The sequence below is a fragment of the Syngnathus acus genome, chromosome 16 (assembly GCF_901709675.1).
Source record: "Syngnathus acus chromosome 16, fSynAcu1.2, whole genome shotgun sequence".
In the NCBI taxonomy this organism is placed as follows: Eukaryota; Metazoa; Chordata; class Actinopteri; order Syngnathiformes; family Syngnathidae; genus Syngnathus; species Syngnathus acus.
The window spans coordinates 9,864,686-9,883,804 of NC_051101.1; the positions used below are offsets into that span (position 1 = coordinate 9,864,686).

The window sequence follows — 19,119 nt, forward strand, 5'->3', positions numbered from 1 at the left end:
TGCACACAGCACCACCGGGCACTAGTTTGCTAGGAACACTGCCTATGAGTCACAACTTACCAAAGAAATCATTTCAATGAGGCCTAACAAACTTTCAGACAGTATTTCTTTGGAACGGTTTATTAGACGCCTCCCTTTTTCAGAATTTTAAGCAAATAGTGAATAAATCCTGGTCAGTCCTGCAACTAGCGTAACACCTCTTGCAAGACACAGTTGTGGTTCCTTCGCCATTATCTCGTGTCTCACGTTTTGCGGCTTCACAAAGCTTTATATTTCTTGATCGAATTAATTGCTGTGGATTATTTATTATATCGCGGGATTTTGAGATCCAGTAAATCCTCCTGTATGGTGGTTCCAATTTTGCGGTTCCACTATTTTGTATATTTCTTTGTACCCTCATTGCAGTTGCTAAATTGCATCTATTCTAGGTGTAATTCTATTCATGGCCGCTAGATGGTAATACATAATTTACTCCGAGATGAAAAATTTGGACGAAGAAGAGTTATAACCCTGAAGTCATCCCTGTATCTTAGTTTTATAATTTATTTCCATTCCATGCGCATGATTATTGATGTATATAAGATGAGTTATTTGTTTTATTATTTTTTTATTTACTGAACTGTAAAAACAGAAGAATCATTACGATGTTACACTGACTGCACTGTCCAATATTTTTCTATTGCTCTCACTCAATAAATTATATGTTTCAATGTGTATTTAGAGAAACCTAAGTGTATGAATTCTATAAAAATATGCAAGGTTATTTTTATAACTCAGATTTCACTTATTGCAAGGCTGATCTGGAATGGATGGGAGGGGGTTACTTGAATTATTCACCATATGGAGCCATTTGACATCTGAAGAGAGTAAAATAAACACCAGCACATATTCCCACATGACATAGTTTAGCTAATTAACAGTCAAACGCTCATTCACTCATTCTCATGTCACTTAAGAAGGCAGCTCCTAAGTGGACAAAATAATACCTGCACTTCGTATTCACATCTTGTTGGTATAATGGATAAAACTTTAAAATACAAAGTACACAAATCATAAAACTAATATGCTTGCTACTTTGCTAATGGGGGTGGTCAGAATTATAACACTCACGATAAACCAGGAATTACTGAAAAAGTGATTACTCGAACTAAATTTAATTCACAGTATGTGAATATATAATATGTTGTCATTATGTGAACAACAGAAGCCTCTGCAGAATGCATTTGTTGGTCCCCACCATTTGAGGGCTGCAATTATATAAACACACACACATGCACACACACGCATTCCATTTCCTGCCAATCACTGCCACCGTCCTGAACTGACACAAGTTCCTTTCCGGACTAAAGATGATTTCCTCTGTTTGACGCCTTGAGAAGGCTGTAAAAAGGTTGGCCGGGTTAAAAATAAATATGAAAAGGCCTACAAACCAAAACATGCACGTGACACGTGGAAATTGGTCAAGTTTGCCCTTCTTCCACCATGCTGACCAAAGCGTTGAGGTGAGCGATGAATCAAATATAACTAATTTGGAAATGCTTATCATTTAAATCAGAATATATTTTACTGTCCATACTATACCAAGAAATAATAAATACTATTTACAGTGCACAGTGCTTGATAAATACATTTGACATTTTTTCCTCACCGGGCATCCAGCATCATGAAGTGAAATTTCTGACTTATTTCCTCATTTTATACCCAAGTTTGATGCTTTTCTCAGAAATTAGTTCAACCACTGAAACCTTTTACATACTCAGGAATTCGAGTAAATAACTATAAAATACTTTGACTCACACACAAACTATTACAAATAAATATAGAAGCACATTTACAATCTTTTATAGCTCAGCCTCACACTAGACTATAACAACTCCACTTGCACATTTTTCCCTTAGCTTATTAAAAAGCAATTTTGACTAATGGCGTTTTGGAAATATCAAAATGTGTTATGTATAAGGAAATGAATGCCAGGTGCATTACAAATGTGTTTTTCTAGCTCTTACCCCTTTTGAGATCTGGATGTCCAGCATGAAAAAGTGCACATGCTTCTCTCCTTTATTCAACGCCAGCTTCTTGGTTACCACGGCGACCAGCATGGCGGTACAGGCTACACCCTGAAAAGCCACACAAACACACAAAAACTGTCCATCATGCACACAAAATGTAATCAACTCTCTGCTTGTACCACCAACAAATATTTAGACCCTGGCGACATATTCCTCTTGGCGGAAAAATAAAATAGGTCAATGTCGCTCTTAATACTTTTAGTTTTGTCCATTAAATCCAAATTGTATTGACGCATAAGCTAGGGTTCAAAAGTTAAACACAAGGCTGTGTGGCACAGCTATAATAGTTCTGGTTTCCTCTGAGAATAGTTGGCTGCTTTTGCTGGGCAGCGGACGACAGAATGATTCAGATGGATCCCAAAACAAAAATACACACTGTAACACAAACACACACATCACAGAAAACACACACTGAAAACACTGCTGGAAATTCCGTCTCCACCACAAATAATAACAAAAGCACATGTTACCTTTTTTTTTTTTTTTTTCTCTTCAGCTTGCATCAGAAAGAGAAGGACAAAGGAAAAGGTAAGAGAGCATTGAATTTGATTGACATACACTATTTGGACAAAAGTCATGTGACAGTGAAACGAGATTACCTATTTGTGGATTTTTTTGGTGGGGGGGGGGTGTCTTTTTGAGCTAAGTAAATAGTTCTCCGGCCCTATTAGATGGCATCTTGATGCTAAAGAACTATGTTGATGTGAGATGAAGAGATTCATTTAGACAAAAGTAGTCCTTTGCTGCCATCTTGTGGCATCCATAGGCAATTATAACGCATTGCTACTCATGGATTTTCACTCGTCACAGTAGGGTTCCGTCCCGATCCCTCGCAAATAGTTCACTATTTTAAATATGGTCCTTAGCAATAAAAATTGGAAAGCCGTTTTGTTTTCGATTTAATATGATGCCCCAATTGTGTAAGGAACAGCATAACCAAGTATGTGCCAAAATTTTACTGTCCATGCCAAACAGTTTACTCCACTGTTGCTATTGACTGCTGTTTATTGTTTAGCAATGTTTTCTTGTAACGTGGTCCAGAGCACCAGCAGTGCGAGGAAGGACCATACACAGCGACAACAGGCTCACACTGCGTTTTTGAATCTCGGCTTTGTCCATTCTGTGCGGGGTTTTCATCTTCGTCACGTACTTGTGTGGGTTTTCCCCAAGTGCTGCAACTTCCTGTAACGTTCTAAAATCTAGGCTCTGTATCAAACGTGTCGAAAGTCCGGTTTTATTTTTTGTTTGAGCAATGAGTCTCGATTCTTTTGTCCATATAGTGTACGTAGAAAAGCCCCGAGGAATGTTTTTGTATTAGTCATGTTTTGCGGCTTATTTTAATTTCGTCTTTTTGATTCCACATGCCCGGCTGGTTTGCTCTTGTTTTATTTTCATTTTTGAGCACTTCCTGCTCTTTGCCCCACCTTCTTTGCCACTGCCATAAAAACCTCATGTCGATGTTGTTTGAAAAAATCCGAGGTGATGCATCTTTCAGGTGCGCATAGCGCTCCGGCAGCTAGCTCCCACCCAAAACGTCCGTTGGGAAATGGACATTTATCTTTCCGAGTGGTGGGCACAGGTTGGCACACCCTCGTTGTGGTGCTGCCAAAAGCAATAAAACAATCCTAAAAATGGATAGGATGGAAAGTTTTGCCTTATAAAGGGTGCTTATAAAAAGCTGATGGAGAAATAGAAATGGTTTTCCATTTTCCTTCCCACATTGGGAGAGACACTAATGTGCTCTCACACATTGTCACTCGTCACTTGTTATACTCTCACACGCGCCCCCTTTTTTAACACCTGTCTGTCACAACACAGACTGCTTTCTGAACAGAAAAAGCAAGCAAAGCAGGAGAGATAAACATTTTGCACATGATGCAGTGTCAGGAAACAGAAGAGCAACGGAACACCTTGTATGGTTTTTCCCTTATCAACTTGTTGTCCGCTTGAAGAAGAAGAAAAAAAAAGAAGCCTCGCTCAGAGCGAGATAAAGCATCCGAGGCCACAACACGTGCAGTGAACGAAAGCGGAGAGAGTTACCATGACTCCGGTGAAGAGACACACCGACTTGCCACAGCGTGTGTTGGGCGCTACGTCGCCGTAGCCCACCGTCAGGAAGGTGATGGCGATGAGCCACAAGGCCGTTTCCATGTGATCTGTCGAACCTGCAGTCTGCCTGCAGTGGAATGGAATCAACATTGAGAAACCTCTTTGTTCATTTTCTTTTCTTTAAATTAAAGCCAACCATAAATTAACATTTTGTGGGTTACATTCATTCCCACACAATCACACTAAAAATGAGCAATGACTAAAAATGCGGTTGCGGTATGTGATTTAGCAAAATCAGATCAGTCCATGAGTATTGATTAGGATATAAGTGTGTTTTTTTTTTTTTTTTTTTTTTTTTTTACCTCTCACACAGAGTAAGCATCCAGGACGCTGTGAGCCAGAAGAAGAGAATAAAAACCAGCAGGGTGCGAGCCGGATACTTGTTCATCAGCACCTTGAGTACGAAGCGGAAGGTAAAGTTGATATTGTTGAGCGAGCCGATGCTCCTGTAGGAGGCGCTCAGCAACACTTTGCTGTGCAACAGGACGGCCCGGTGCACCAGGTACAGGCGCAGGAACATCAGCACCGACAGCAGCAGCTCCAAATCGGCGAGGGTCGTATTGTGATGGTTGGAGTCACACAGTGGAGGTGAGAAAGACGAGTTGCCGTGGAGGCCCATCTCCCAGTATGTGCCGACGGGATGGATGGCACAGGTTAATAACTCGAGCGTGATCAGGAAAATCCTGTGGCTGGTCATGGCAATGCGCCAGTCCACCTGGTTTTGATCGATAATGAAGAGCTGGAAGATATTGTGAATTTTATTACATTTTTATACATTTATAAACTGGAATCATTTTAGAAATGAAGGCAATGTAGAGAACTAAATTCAGTAAGGATTTAATGCAAAAATGTGACATGATAAATACAGTGACAAAGGGAGAAAAAAAATACATTATATATTTTAAAAAAATCAACAATAATATTTCAAGACACAATTTATGCAAAAACTTAACACAGCAATATATTTCATATAATAATCCCCATGAATGATTGATGTAGTTAATGTTAGCCGCTGACACTAATCTAAAACGAACATTAATGTACTAGATGTGATGAGATTGTCATTGCTAACAATAACAGACTAGCAAAACATTACAAGAAGTAAACACTATGCGTGGGTTAGCTTCTCCTTATCTCTTCCCAGCATGCGCGGACCCCTCCTTGTATCGCACACAGCGTCTAACCGCATTTAAAAGCACTTCAGGTAAGAGTGCAACAGCAACTACTCTGACCAAATAGAAGCAGTGTAGTCAGTAGCGGGCTATACATTTAGTACCTGCGTTTTCAATCCACCTCTTAATACCATTTGTCTTAATATCATGTGATAATTACAGAAATGACCAAATACAAATATAGCAGTAGCATCTGTAGTAGTCGTCTAAAATCAACACATTTAAATAAAATATTTAAGAGACTGAGAGGAACCGTTTTGATTGGCCGGGGATCAGGTCAGCTGTGTTCACTCCCACTAGGGCGCAAACTCCCATTTTATGACCCAAGTGACATGTATGCTGTAATTGTGCGAGAGTGTTTATTGTGTTTAATCTCAGCCAAATCCCTTTAGTTCAAACACAGCGGCTGTGTGGATTGGAAACACGTTGCATTTGAAAATAATGTGTACGCTTATGTGGACAACCAAGGATTTCTATTCTAAAATGTATAAATTTATCCAAAAGAGGCTGAGTAATTGCTGTTGAGGCTACCATCAGCGGAGCGAGACCTCCAACGTTTGCTCTCGACGTCAAAGAAAATTGTTTTGGACATTTATTGGCATGTTGCAGAAAAAAAATGGGAGGCAGCATCATGATGAGCACACAAATCAAAAGAGTACTATTGGAAACAGGCAAACTCACCCTGATGTCCTTGTAATGGAAAGCGATGATGAAGATGAGGAGACAGCCAGTGGACAAGCTGATGGAACAGTTGATGATTAAGGCAATGTCGGTGCCCTGGATTAAAAAAAAAAAAACCATTGTGAAGAAGTAACATGATTTAAGTTTAGTCGATTCGTGATTCAATTATTGAGTCTAGAATGTTACGATTACAAAGATTAGATAACTAAATCACCTTATAGAGAATTGTAACCAAAGTCCACACACTCATGGCTGACAACAAGGCACTCTATGTATCATAATTTAATTTAAATTAGATTTTTACGTGCATTTTACATCATCAGTTGTATTTATGTAAATGCATTTTTATTATTTATAGTACTTGAGTTCATTAAAAAATGTTAAAATAGGTTTTTGTGGGTGATTGCCATTGTAGACTTTTAAATATGTTAATGCCTAAAGAACTCTACTGCACCTTCTTCTCACAAGATCTTTTGTTGAAAAGTCTCAAAGCATCCATTGCAAGGTCAGTGGAAGTTTTGACGCACACAAATGTGATTTACATTTCGAAAGTTAATGACAAACATTCAAGATGGAGGAAAGTTGAGTGTGTAGGTGGTATGATGTGACGCCCCTGCTGGCATCCCCCGTGTTTTTCCTCCCGTTTTTTTCTGCACTAGCGTCCACACCGTGTCTGTATTCCGTCAGGGTTCTAATTAGCAGACCCCACAAAAAAGGCTCAACATTTCACCACATTCCATAACAGAGAGTTCAACGGCACGTTTCCTGCCAGCTTTCTAAAAGTGTTTTTGTAATGTTTTCCTGTTGGAAATACTCATCGCAAGCCCGAGGAGTTTAATTTTGGGTTAACCTTCGCACAGATTATTTCTCACAGTTTTGGATGAGACATCAGCGGCAGGTTGGCCGTCTCCCCTTGGGAAATTGCGTGAGGAAAACGTAATGAAAATCCAATGCAAAGCTTTTGGTCTGGTTTGTTAGTAATGTAATAAATAAATAGAAGCCAAAGTAAGACACGTGCACCTGATTTGGGGATTGTATGGTTTATTCATACAGGAAATAAGTAAGAATTCAATATAATCATTTTTTGTATGTATAATATTATCGAGTCCGCATCAATATCTCCCATTATTAAGGTAAAATTATTTTCATGGTCATTTGTAGGGATTGGATCTGTTTTTGCAACAAGTAGCGAAGGGCGTTTTATTTTAAATGACATGTCCGATCAAGTGAATGCAGTACTTGACTGCAACCAGCAGAGGCACTGTTGATTTGTGTTGGCTGATGGCTGAAGAATCAGGCGTACTTAACATTTCTTCATCCTGTTAAAAGATCCGTACATCCTTTTACTTGGTCACTTGTCATCGTTAGAGTCGTGCGTGGCTGGATACGCCCTTGACTGGCCAATCAGAGGGCGCAAAAAGACAAATAAGCTTTACACTCCCATTGACACGTTAGACTATTCAATCAACGAATGTTTTTAGAACGTGGAGGGAAACCAAGCAAGGCGAGATTCAAACCTTGAACCTAATTCGGAGGCAAACTTTCGAAACACTTTCACTGGGCTGTCCCCTAATTAAAATTAAATCAGAAAGGTCATGATTAATTGGGTAATCAAAAGTGCCAAAATAAAACCTAGCAAGCTCAAAACCTGCCTTTAGAGGCCAAGTGCGAAGCTCCGCCTCCAACCTGTATTGACTTCCAGACTACCATGCAAACACTCACATTATACACTAAATGACGCGGAAAGTTCTGAGGTTAATCTAGCTGCAGGGGGAAGAGGCCAAATGTGGAAAAATCCTCCCAAAATAGCCTCTTTTCGTGCATAACCATTCAGGGTCGGGCTTAAAATATAACTTTTGTACGCTGCCATTAAATTTGATGGGCCCTCCACTTTCACTACCCTCGGCAGCATTAATGCACTGGAGTGGTTTTCAAAACAAAAGCCAATTAGACTGCAATCAATGCTGGATTACTTGGCCAGCATGGAGATTCTGCATGACTAATAGCTTTCAAAGATGAGGAATACAGACAAAGCAAACCTTTTAAAAGACGATACTGTACATTCGTTAGCCCGAATTACGACGTCAGCATTTTCCGTCTTTTTTTTTTTCCCTTTTGTCCTGTTGAAATATTTTCAACAAATCCGCTTTGTGAGGATATTTAACTGTTTTAAGAAAAACACCTGACACTGTCTTCTCCCGCCTTTTTTTCTTTCACTTCAATGACTTGTGGGTCAATTTATCAGTGACTCCGGTGGTCTAATGTTTTTGCTTCATGCATGGGAACTTTTTCCATGCGTTGATTGTGAAAGCCTGCCTTTGTTATCCCCTGCGATCTGCATATTAATGTCGTGAGCTTGTGTGTCTGGAAGTGGACCGGCTAATCAGTGAGCAGTTCAAAGCCTCTGTGTAGGTTTGGCAGGGCTTGTGCTGTGAAAGTTGTTATGACGACAGACAGCAAAGTGGGTGGTTTTGTGCAAAGAGTACGGTAATTTGAAAAAAAAAGAAAAACAGCAACATGATTCAACATTACGATTTACACAGATCTGGTAGGCTGGATCGGGTCGGCACGTTTTGCATTTTTATGCAAAATTAGTGATTGGTTGTGATTGGCAGATCGATCAATGAAGATAGAAAAGAGATCCATTAAGACATTCCAGCAAACACAATCTCGTTCAGTCTCGGGAAATTATGTGCTGTCATCGTTAATCCAATAATCCAGGTTTTCTCATTATGGACAGTCAGATTAAAATAATAAAATAAAATAAATTAAAATTTAAAAAAATTGAATGCACATCAGCATTTTAGGACAGAATTTTTAGGGTTTAATTGTTAATTCTGTTATTTCTCAATGCATTTCGGTGGCTGTCATTTATACATGAATTTTGACTATCAATGGGTTGGGCCGGTCTCAAACACCTACAAAGAGTAGGGGTCGACTGTGTAGTAATTTCACAATTTCTTTAAAACAATCAGATCTGATCGATCAGTTATCAGTATTTTTAATCTCGTGGCTGGGTGATCGGTTATGTTTTTTTTTTTTAAACTTCCTGCTTGCTCAATCACGATTCAATGTTTTTACAGCAAAGCGAAAGAGCCAACACATACTGCACCACTCTTGCTGATATTGATATTTTAACATTAATGGAGGACGACTGTAGGTCATATATCATTGTGTTATTATCTCTTAAGAGCATCTGTCTTTGCCGGCATAGCCAACGATGAGATAAAGTCCATTTCACGTAAAGGCATTTCTAGATTAGCCACAGTCCTTCTGCCTGGCTGCTTTTCAACTAAATATCTTAACACAATACAAATCCCTACAAAGAAGACTATATCAGAAAAACCCTTGCGGCATTAAAAGGATTACAAAGCCATATTGCATAACTAAGAAGCAAACTGGACAGGTGAAAGGGAGAGAAAAAAACCCCACAATAAACAGTAGCAGGTGGTGGGCAACATCCCAGTATCAACAAGACAAATAAGAGGGAAGCCTCTCAAACGACTCTGGCCTCTGTTGAGCTTTTTCTTTGGCTTTGCGCCATCACATAAGTCGAAATAAGAGCAGGGGATGCTTTGAGAATAATTGTCAATTTGTTTTGTCTATGTGAAGCCCTTTGAGACTGCTTGTGATTTAGGGCTATATAAATAAATTTGACTTGACTTGACTTGAAAGAAACGCCGGGCCGTAATGGGACAAGAACATTAGAAGACTAAAATATATATATATATAAACTCCCATTCATAGGAATACAAATCATTACGGTACGGGCTTTTGTACGTAATTGAACGTATATAATTTTTAACCGAGTACCATTTTACATGTCACTCTGCTCTTAAAGTAAATTGTCATAGTTTTTTCCCCCATAATATGTTCTTACCCACATTTTCAAGCAATTGTTTTGTTTGATGCTTTGTCCAAAATGTAATCTTTAGTAAACGCATGCCAGTTGTAATAGAAAAATAAGAATGCTGGTCGGTGCACGTACCGGTTTGTAGACGAAAGGACACATCTCGGTATGGAGGATCATGAGCAATATTCCGAGCAGAGCTGCGGCCAAAGCCAGCGTGCACAGCCGCTTCTTGTCCTCCAACAAGAACTTTCTGTCGCGCAGCCTGTACAGGTCGTCTCCCTCCATTTGAGTCGCCCTCTTGCCGGAGAGAGACACGGGCACGGCCACCTCCGCTGAGTCCCCGCCGTTTCTATGCACCAAGCCGTCGTAGTTCCCACAATCCGCCTTGGAGTTGGCGTGCAAGGCGCGCTTGGTCATCTCCATCTCCAGAGCGCATACGAGGTGCCTCTCGTCGCTCCCCGGTGATCGGGATCTTTCCCTCGCGTGTCCGGTCCCCTCCTGGCCTCCGGACATAGTGTCAGGTGTACACGGCCCTCGTCTCGTTTCACGTACATGGAAGCCGCTAATTGTGGAAGTACACTTAACTCCCTTTAGAAAAAGAGAGGCGCGGCACTGATGCCTTTAGCGCACACCGCTGTATGCCTGCCTGGCAGTCCGTGCGTTCGCGTTATCTTATCATATTTGCATATGCTGCGCTCTGCGGGATTCACGTGGTGTTTTGTTTGCAACCGGGCCGGAAGGGTTTTAAGACAAACTTCTAAGGAATGTGCTGTTCCCATAACGATACAATATAAGGCGGCCCAAGGCTTATTGGGCACAAATATTCTTTTGCAAAAAAAAATTGAATAAAAAGTACTTAATGCATGGACAGACCGCAGTGTTTCCGCAACTTTATGGACTCTCGTGGAGTCAGATGGGCCGCTAAATTGGATTTTTGGGACCTTCTGGTTCTCCCAATAATCTTGGATTATCTATCTTTCATACACTTAAAAATTAACTTTGCGTTACATCGTTGCAGTGCTTTGCGTTTGACTTCATCCAATTGTCAATGTGCGTGTCTTTATTTGATGCAAGTTTTGACTGCAGCACAACGACCTCTCGGGGATGAAATACGTCACTGTTGACTTCATTTCACAATTTAGTTTTGTTCCTTCAATAGTATCTCTCCACTTGTGCTACTTTAGACACTGTTACGTTTTGTTCAGTTACTGTGTAGAATTTATTTTGTGATAATTAGCAGAAGTTAGGGGCGAGTCAAAGGTCAGTGTTTAGTTGATTTTATCTTATTTAAAGATGGAATACCTCAGTGTGATGTATTCCATGCATGCACTTTACACTACTGTTATAACATATTGGTAAATAAAAATGTCATTTAAAAAAAAAAAGATAAAAAGACAAGGATATCACTTGTTTGGTGTTTTAATCCATGAGAAATAAAGTATTAAATAGAAAAAAAGGCATAAGGAATGGAAATTTTTGCTGTTGCATAGAAATTAAATAATAGTAAAGTAAAAAATTAAATAATCACAGTTTCTAAGAATCAGTGGGCACCTCTTAATATTCAAGCCTGAATGTACAATTCCATAGGTAACATTAGTCAGTAAAATGAATGCAAGCCATCTGGAAAAAAAAAAGCAAGCGTGACAGCCATCACAGTGATAGCAGATTGAAACCCATCAGTAAATCACAAAGCAACATTGACATGCACCAAACGGACAGCAGATGAAACAAAACACCCACTTAAATATTCAAATGCAACTGGTACTCGAGTAAATCATGTCCTCTAAAAGCAACATACAGAAAAAAAGATATAATTTACAGTACCATTGAGTTTCCAGTTGAGTGATCAAATATAATTAAGAAAACGGCATTAAAAAAGTGTAAATCAGTCTTTGTCATATCTACAGGCATTTGAGAGAAAATATTTTTCTTCTCATTAAAAGACATATGTAGCTTCAAGACTTTAAAAGACTAAAACCCTGAATCGCATTTTGTTAAGATTAACACTTGTGTGTTCACATTGCTGTGTTTGTAGAAGAAAACGGGGAAAATACAACCTTTAAAAAAAGGTAATTATCTGGCATAAAAAGTATTGCAGAGAATCCCTGAGCATATACAAGCACCCAATTGTGCAGATTTGATAGGTCCCGCGAGGCGGAGAAAAACAAAAAGCAGTAAAATAATTCTGCCAAGAATAAGTAACTGACAAACAAATTAAAACATTAGACATAAAAGAGATAGTATGTGCAAGGAAAATCTTAAAACGTGACACTTGTGGAAAAGTTTTTCTTTTGCCTCGCGTTTGGCTAAATCGGCATGGCCGAGGACCGCAATCCGAGCATCTCATCATTCGCAGGTTCCCACGGCTTTAGCGCCGCCCGAGGAACGACAAAGTGTGGCGGAGGAGGGTGTGGCAGGTAGTGCACTAACACCGGACAGGGTGGGGGCGGAGGAGGGGCAACGACGAGCATCGGTGCATGGTTCATGCAATGGGACCAGACTGGTACGGGTTGGCAGAAAAAATGGCGCCTCACTGGAACCTGGAAGGTTGGGAAGAGAAAAAGACATCAGGGACTACTTTAGGCAGCGTAACAATACACACCAAGTGATAAAGATGTCGCAAAAAAAAACATAGCATACCATATTTCTGTAGTAACTGACTCGGTTTGATCCACCTTCATGGCGTCTGCGAATTTTGGGCACCTTCATTATCTTGAAAACGTCGGCCTGCGCCGGCTGCTTTTCCGCCGGTGGCTTTTTTTCTTGCTCCCCTTCTGTCTCTTGGTCCTTTGCCGCCACTGCCACCTCTTCCTCAGTGTCGCTGGACACAGCCGACCCGCAATCGGAAGACGTGGCAGAGTGATAGTCGGACGTGTCGTGGTTTGTCGGGTCTATGGGCAAAGCCTCCTGTGCTTTGTTTACGCTCTCCTCTTCCTCCTCATCTTTGTCCGTGAAAGAGGCTATTGAGAACGGGTAGCTGCTCTCTCTGGATCTGCGGAGGATGATGAAATGTTGATTCATCGCACACTTGACTGTTTGATGACATGCTCACACTCCCAGACGGTGACTCACCTCACGCACACCTCCAGCGGGTCGATCCACACGGTGACTTCTGGAGGAAGGCAAAGGTCACTGGGTGTGAGCTCGCTCTCTTTGCATGCCTTCAAGAGCACCTCATCTGTGGGTATTCCCTTGTTTATCCGGATACATCTGAGAAGAAAAAAACCCCAAAACTAAACACTGACACGAGCTTGAAGCGAGCACGCTGGGCCTCTTACTCACAAGTAGCAGCATAACAATTAAAGGCGTCGACTCCAAACATTTGCTCAATATAATTTTAATTGCTGAAACGTCAGTAACATTACCAAAATAAGAAAGGAATGTACGATTGTTTCATTCAGTCCGAACGGCTAAGAGTGTTGACGAAGAGAGACGTCACATTTTACGTAGTTGCTAAAATTATAACAGTTATCCTTCTCTCAAGGTTGCCAAAATGAATACGAGTGTCCATTCACCTGAACGCCTGGCCTTTGGCCGGACGGTCCGGGTACCAATGGCCATCGTACTTGTCGCATAAGAGCCGCTGAAGTTTCTCGGCAAACAACTGCGCTTTGGCTTCATCCAGCTTGCCTCCCGTCACAGCAAGCCGCTTGAAGAAGTTGACTCCGGCCTTCACCTCTCTTTTCATGCTTGCCTACACAGAGCAAATGAGAAATCACTTGCACTTGTCAACAATGTATAACTGGTTCTCACGAGGGTGTTTTTATAAGCAACCTACTGATAGATACTTATTATTGCAACAATTAAGTTTGCAATTGGATAGATGTTAAATTACCCCTAACAACGTTGTAAATCTAAACTCGGCATTACCATCTTACCCAATACGCCCTTTTTTTTTTTTTAAACACTTTTATTCCTTCACGTCACGTTGCAATGACTTGTACAGTGATCCGAAAAAAGAACTGGACATCCTACAAATGCAGCTGAGTGTTAGCAAAAGGAAGTTGGAATAAAGGCAAACAACAAGCTCACAAGTATTATGACCTGCACATTGAGCTGGTTGTTTATCTTTAGATAGTGTGTCCGTGTGAGGAGGTTGCCAGTGTCAGTCTGACCGGGGGAGAGGAGCACGTCGATGAAAAACGGCCAAGGCAACTCCAGCTGGGCTGCCAAGCTGGATGGATGTTTTTTTTAGAGCAGTATGCCACTAATACCGTTTAAGTTGTGGGGGGAAAAAAGCTTACATAGTAACATGCAAAGTTAAAATGGCTCTAGAACCATACAATTTGGAGTTGAACGTCATAAGGGAATGACTTTGATAAGTCTCACGAGATTTCAGCATTATTTATAAAACTCAAAGAGGAAGGTGGCCATTTTGCAGTTTGCCGTTTTCCTCGGAAAACTAAACAAGCCCATTCTGATGGTCAGATTTACGTTGCGTCTCCGGAAATCTACGCCCACGAGATCACGATAAATACCCGTGTAAAAAAAACGAGAGCTATAGAAACAACAAAATAACACTATGTAAACACAAAACGTTCTTAGAAGAGTCTCGGAAATCATGTTCCAAAAGCGTATCAATGTGAACTAAAGTATGGCTATTGATTATACACTGCTCTCTTTTACACGGTTGTTATTGCGTGAACTGATCGGTTGGCACTTTTTAAATTTCGTTGTACATGTGTGACAATGACAATAAATATCTATTCTATTCTATTCTAACTCAATTCTTCAGCGTGATCTTGTGGTCGGAAATTTCCGGAGACGCAACGCGGCCGTGAATTGCAGTTGCGGGTCTTCTGCGACAAAATCGCAACGTAGCTGTTCCGCACCTGGTGTGAATTGGGAGTGACGTATAGCTGTTTATTTCGCCACATACCTGAACTGTCACTTTGTCACGGAATATCATGTTTCCCGTTTCTCTTTCTCGCGTCTCAAATTGCAGATAAATGCAACCTTGTACTTGACTTTATCCTGAAGTTGTGTTTATGGAACTGAAAGTAGATAAAATGTGGCTGACTAAGCATTTTAGAATGTCTGGAAAGGCTCCAGACTTAGAGCAGGTTGCATTTGTTTGCGTCGCGAAAAGTATTAGCTTGCTAACCTAACATGTTACATCATAAAGTAACGAGGATTAAAGGATGAAAGGAAATGATAATGTATATACATTTAAGTGTCTTGTTTGAATCCCAGGGAGGGAGGCCATGTCTAATTTGGATAGTGAAACTTGAACTGAGATGGACTAACTTCCATTCTATTTGGTGGGAAACTGAGAAATTGCACGAGATAGCGCTTGTGTTGTCCTCGTTAGCTGGAACCGATCTCGTCTGGCTTTGGGTGAGATGCACAGCACAGCAGTCCATTGCAGGGCACATACAAGATATTGTAAAGATCTTTCATTTAATTCAGACAAAACCAATTTGGGCATGGGAAGGATATGCAAACGGCAGACATTTTTAAAATTGTAATCCTCACGTTAATGACCAAGCCCATAAGAATAAAAACAAATGGCATATTTTAGAAAACAATGTTACATAGCAATTTATTTTACCATTAGGCATTATCTGAGTAATGTCAACCATAATATTTAGTGGTTACCCCTCCTAAAAATGGTTCCTGGTCCAAAACGGGACCAGCAGCCTCTTGCCATTATCACAGGATCTTCAAATAACATGAGGACGATACAAAGAAATTCCTCTTTGCTAGAAAAAGATCACTTAAAAGAGATTTTATTTATTTATTTATTTATTTATTTTGCTTACGTCACCACAATCAGCCCACTTTACATTTATCATCACTGAAATCGTGTGACTTTTAAAACGGGTTACTTAATTATTTAAGATCGGAAGAAACCCAACGAACTCGTTTTCGCCATCCGCGTCCCACATGGACACAAAAACACAGCGGCAGAGGCAACACGTGTCAGTCGGTGTTCGGATGGGCCCGATGAAAACTTCACTAAATCGTCAATAATGTGAAGGCTATTTGGTTTCGATGAAAAGCGAAATGCTACGTTTGCCCTTTTCTGGCAGTGCGGAAACCCCCTCGTTGGAAACTCACTCAACTGGGTGGCAAAAAGAAGTTTACGCTATAAACTATTAACGACACGAAAAACGGTAGCCGAGAGAACACCATTTTAACGATAAGAGAACGTAGTAGGAATATTTTGTCCTCATGCAGTAGATGCGGCTGATCATAATGATTTGAACCCAAAAGTCAGCCCCGATACCATAAGAGTATTTTAAACATGAGCGCAAAGAAGACTCCAAAGAAAAAATCAACTCACCACTGAGTATTCAAAAGTGTCTGTTCAGTGAAGATCCGATCTACTCGTCTGATCGTGATAACGGGGTGGCTCTCTACGCTGCCGTGTGGAGTTATTGTGCTCGCCACATGTTGCTTCCTTGTTCTTTCTCACCAGCGTCCTCGTTGCTACAGCGTGCGACTCGCAACATTCCCGTCAGTTGTGTGACTCACTTCCTGTAACCGAGAGTCATCAGCGCGCTGACGAATTTGGCGCGCTAGCCACGCCCCCACCACACCATATAAGGACAAACAGGTAACTCGCTTACTTGACACTATGGCGACTCCGAAATGTCTTGTTGCACCATTCCGTTGAAATGCTCGTGGCTGGATGATTATTTGATACCGTTAAGAACTACGCTCGACCATGCAACAACTTTGCTCAAGATTAATTGTGAACAACTTTGTATATTTTTGCACATACAGCTATGCTAACTAACTGCTACCTTTGACACTCGAGCTCATAGCTAAGGCAAATTTAAAGTATTCAATGTACATAGCATCCATGTTTTGGGAAGAAGTCCCCGGAGAAACCCTATGCAGACACGCGGAGAATGTGCCATGCAAACTACTCACTCCACTGCTCTGATAGAAGTCAGAGGTAAAGTCGACAGTCTCACCTCGACAAACAAATGTAGTGCATTTTGTTTCATTAACATTGCTGATTAGCATACATTTAAAAAAAAAAAAAGAAATTAATCAATGTGTAACAATGATTTTTGTTTATCTTGGTTTAGTTCCAAATTTTGCAATTTCAGGAGCATTCGATACACCTCTGTTAACAATTTAATTTAATCGTGTTCTATTACATTTCTGAATCCTTGTCATGTGTAAATTCCTCATTTTTCAAGGCCTCATGCTTATCTCAGTGCTGTTCTATGTAGTTCCGCCTTTCAAGCCAGCCAGTGCTCTTTAGACCGCAGACATCCAGCCATAACAACATGAGTCCGTTTTTTGAAGGCTGTTAATGTGTACACAAATACCCATTATGACAAGTCATTAAGTGATCAGTAATGTTGGTACTCTGATCTGATCATATTTATGGCAATAAGCATTTTTAATAACCCTTTTGACTACTTTAGAGCTTAGTGTCACACAGTTATTCTCCATCTCCAATATTATCCCAATGCATTTACGATGTACTGCGTTACTCTTTTCGACCGCTAGAGTGCAGCCTTGTGTCTCGAAACTTACCAACGTCCATCCATCCATCCATCCATTTTCTGAACCGCTTAGCGTGTGACATGATAAATAAAAGCCAGAATTTTATTGGTACTGCTTCATATTTGAGTAATAGTGCTTGTTTTGTAACTTCAAATATTTGTTTTCATTTATTATGTTTTATTTTAGAAAATGTGAATTGTTTATTTTTTTTCCCCATCCACTATCTTTTTATTACTCAGGTATTAAATATTTAAAAGTCATAACTGATTACAAAGATTGAGCCATTAGTTAATCTAATGTCCTCTGGCATGATTGCATTTGCACCTCTTAGCTTTATGTTCCTTCTCTTTTTTCATTTATTTTCACGGAGGTCTTTGTGTGGTTATAGTTGGTGCTATTTTCATCTGTGGTTGTCTTGAGCTGAATCTCCGGAGGCCCTTCCTGTTATTAACTGTAACCTTGATTGCATTACAGAGTCCTTAAACAAGCACTTAATTTTCTCGAAGCGTCGTAGGTCGTTCGGTTCATTTATCGGTGTATTTATTTGCTCGTTTTCCATGCTGTGCATCACCTTGCTCAATTGATTTCCCCTGTTGGCATGGCATTTCCGCTGCTCCAACAAGCGAGCGAGTAATAATCAAACTGAGATAATTGTGATTTAAGCACATTTTTCACACTGTTAGACGCAGCGTTAGCTATTCAAGTAGTAGTAGTCGTAACACGTCTGGAGCCATCAGTGCGGGCCACACGCGCAAGCCACATGCAGCCTCCTTTGCCTTTAAAAACATATTGATTTCTCTCTTTCACTGGGAGCTTAAAGCCATCGATCGATCGGTCGGGCCATTTCAAGATCAGTGTAAGCATTCCTTGCCCTAAGTCACATGCCGGCTCTTTCCCTCAGGTAATGACCGACCTTGAGCCTTGGACCGACCGGCTTGTCTGGCTGCAGAAGTGTGTCTTTGTGGCTTTCAGTCCCTCCTCTCGGATCCCCTCAAAATGCTCGTGCCTTCCGAACAAAAAGGTATGAACAACACCTTCTCCTTTGACATTTAGCTTTCTCTCCTCTTTATCCTCCTCCACCTGACTGTGGATTGATATCTAGTTGTATATGCAGTATATTTGGTTTTGAAATCAGAGACTAGTAAAAACTGTTAAAAAAGATGACTGGTAATAAAAATTGCTAGCAATATTTGTATTTTTAAAAAATGAAGATAATTTGTAATTTTAGTCCTGACACAAAGTCGAGGCAAAATTTGTCTTGGCGGGCCACATGAAATAATGTGGCGGGCCGTATCTGGTCCCCGGGCCTTGAGTTTGACACCTATAATTTAGCATAAACCATCACAGATTTTTTGTTTTAAAGACATGACGACTTATTTTAGGATGAGTTTCATGACACCAAAGTAAGAGCTGAACTCAGATTTTAGCCGACTGTGCGTTTGGGCTTGTCACTGTTAAGTAGACGACGACGTTTTAGTTACAACCGCTTTACGTTGATTTACACCCGAGATGAGAACATACTGGATCTTGTCAGCCAAGGACTAAATAAATTGTCTTCTCAGCACAAACATTATCATTTATTTTCAGCTTCAGCCTGATTCCAAGTTTTCCACCGGATTATTTAATAATTTTCTGAGATTCACAGGATGTAAATCCAATGTAAAGATGTTTTCTCAGCAGTTAAGATGGCCTTAAATCAACCCCGATATCAGTTTAAATCAGCAAGCAGACTCTTTCTCACTCCATGGAATGTTGCTTGTGGCTTTTT

The 19,119-nt window shown here is 40.4% G+C and overlaps 2 protein-coding genes and 1 long non-coding RNA gene across 5 annotated transcripts in view; 1 reads left to right on the top strand and 2 right to left on the bottom strand.

Moving 5' to 3' along the window:
- The window catches only part of kcnn4 (potassium intermediate/small conductance calcium-activated channel, subfamily N, member 4), a 14,234-nt gene extending 3,669 nt beyond the window's left edge, over positions 1-10,565 (bottom strand). Inside the window, exons 1-6 of one of the 2 annotated variants that reach the window (XM_037274425.1) lie at positions 10,020-10,565; positions 6,032-6,127; positions 4,481-4,917; positions 4,110-4,245; positions 2,007-2,117; positions 604-1,380 (exon numbers count right to left, since the gene is read on the bottom strand). In XM_037274425.1, coding sequence (XP_037130320.1) covers positions 1,303-1,380; positions 2,007-2,117; positions 4,110-4,245; positions 4,481-4,917; positions 6,032-6,127; positions 10,020-10,397 — 1,236 coding nt within the window. In that variant the 5' untranslated portion in view covers positions 10,398-10,565 and the 3' untranslated portion in view covers positions 604-1,302. Of the gene's footprint in view, positions 1-603; positions 1,381-2,006; positions 2,118-4,109; positions 4,246-4,480; positions 4,918-6,031; positions 6,128-10,019 lie in introns of those variants that run through there. The other variant, XM_037274424.1, reaches the window with a different exon arrangement.
- On the top strand, positions 2,456-4,780 carry LOC119136340. Its single transcript, XR_005100712.1, has 3 exons — positions 2,456-2,597; positions 4,492-4,591; positions 4,663-4,780. It is a non-coding gene; the product is annotated as an uncharacterized LOC119136340 (long non-coding RNA).
- Positions 10,566-11,287: 722 nt separating the features above from the next.
- On the bottom strand, positions 11,288-16,375 carry si:dkey-79d12.5 (protein BTG3). Of its 2 annotated transcripts, none has more exons than XM_037274563.1 (5): positions 16,171-16,375; positions 13,400-13,578; positions 12,957-13,094; positions 12,525-12,876; positions 11,288-12,424 (listed from the first exon to the last, which is right to left on the bottom strand). In XM_037274563.1, exons 2-5 carry the CDS (start codon positions 13,570-13,572, stop codon positions 12,191-12,193), a joined length of 897 nt encoding a protein of 298 aa, XP_037130458.1. In that variant the 5' UTR covers positions 13,573-13,578; positions 16,171-16,375; the 3' UTR covers positions 11,288-12,190. The 2 variants fall into 2 exon arrangements, with proteins under 2 accessions (XP_037130458.1, XP_037130459.1); XM_037274564.1 differs by lacking the exon at positions 16,171-16,375 and adding an exon at positions 14,613-14,941.
- Positions 16,376-19,119: the final 2,744 nt, after the last annotated feature.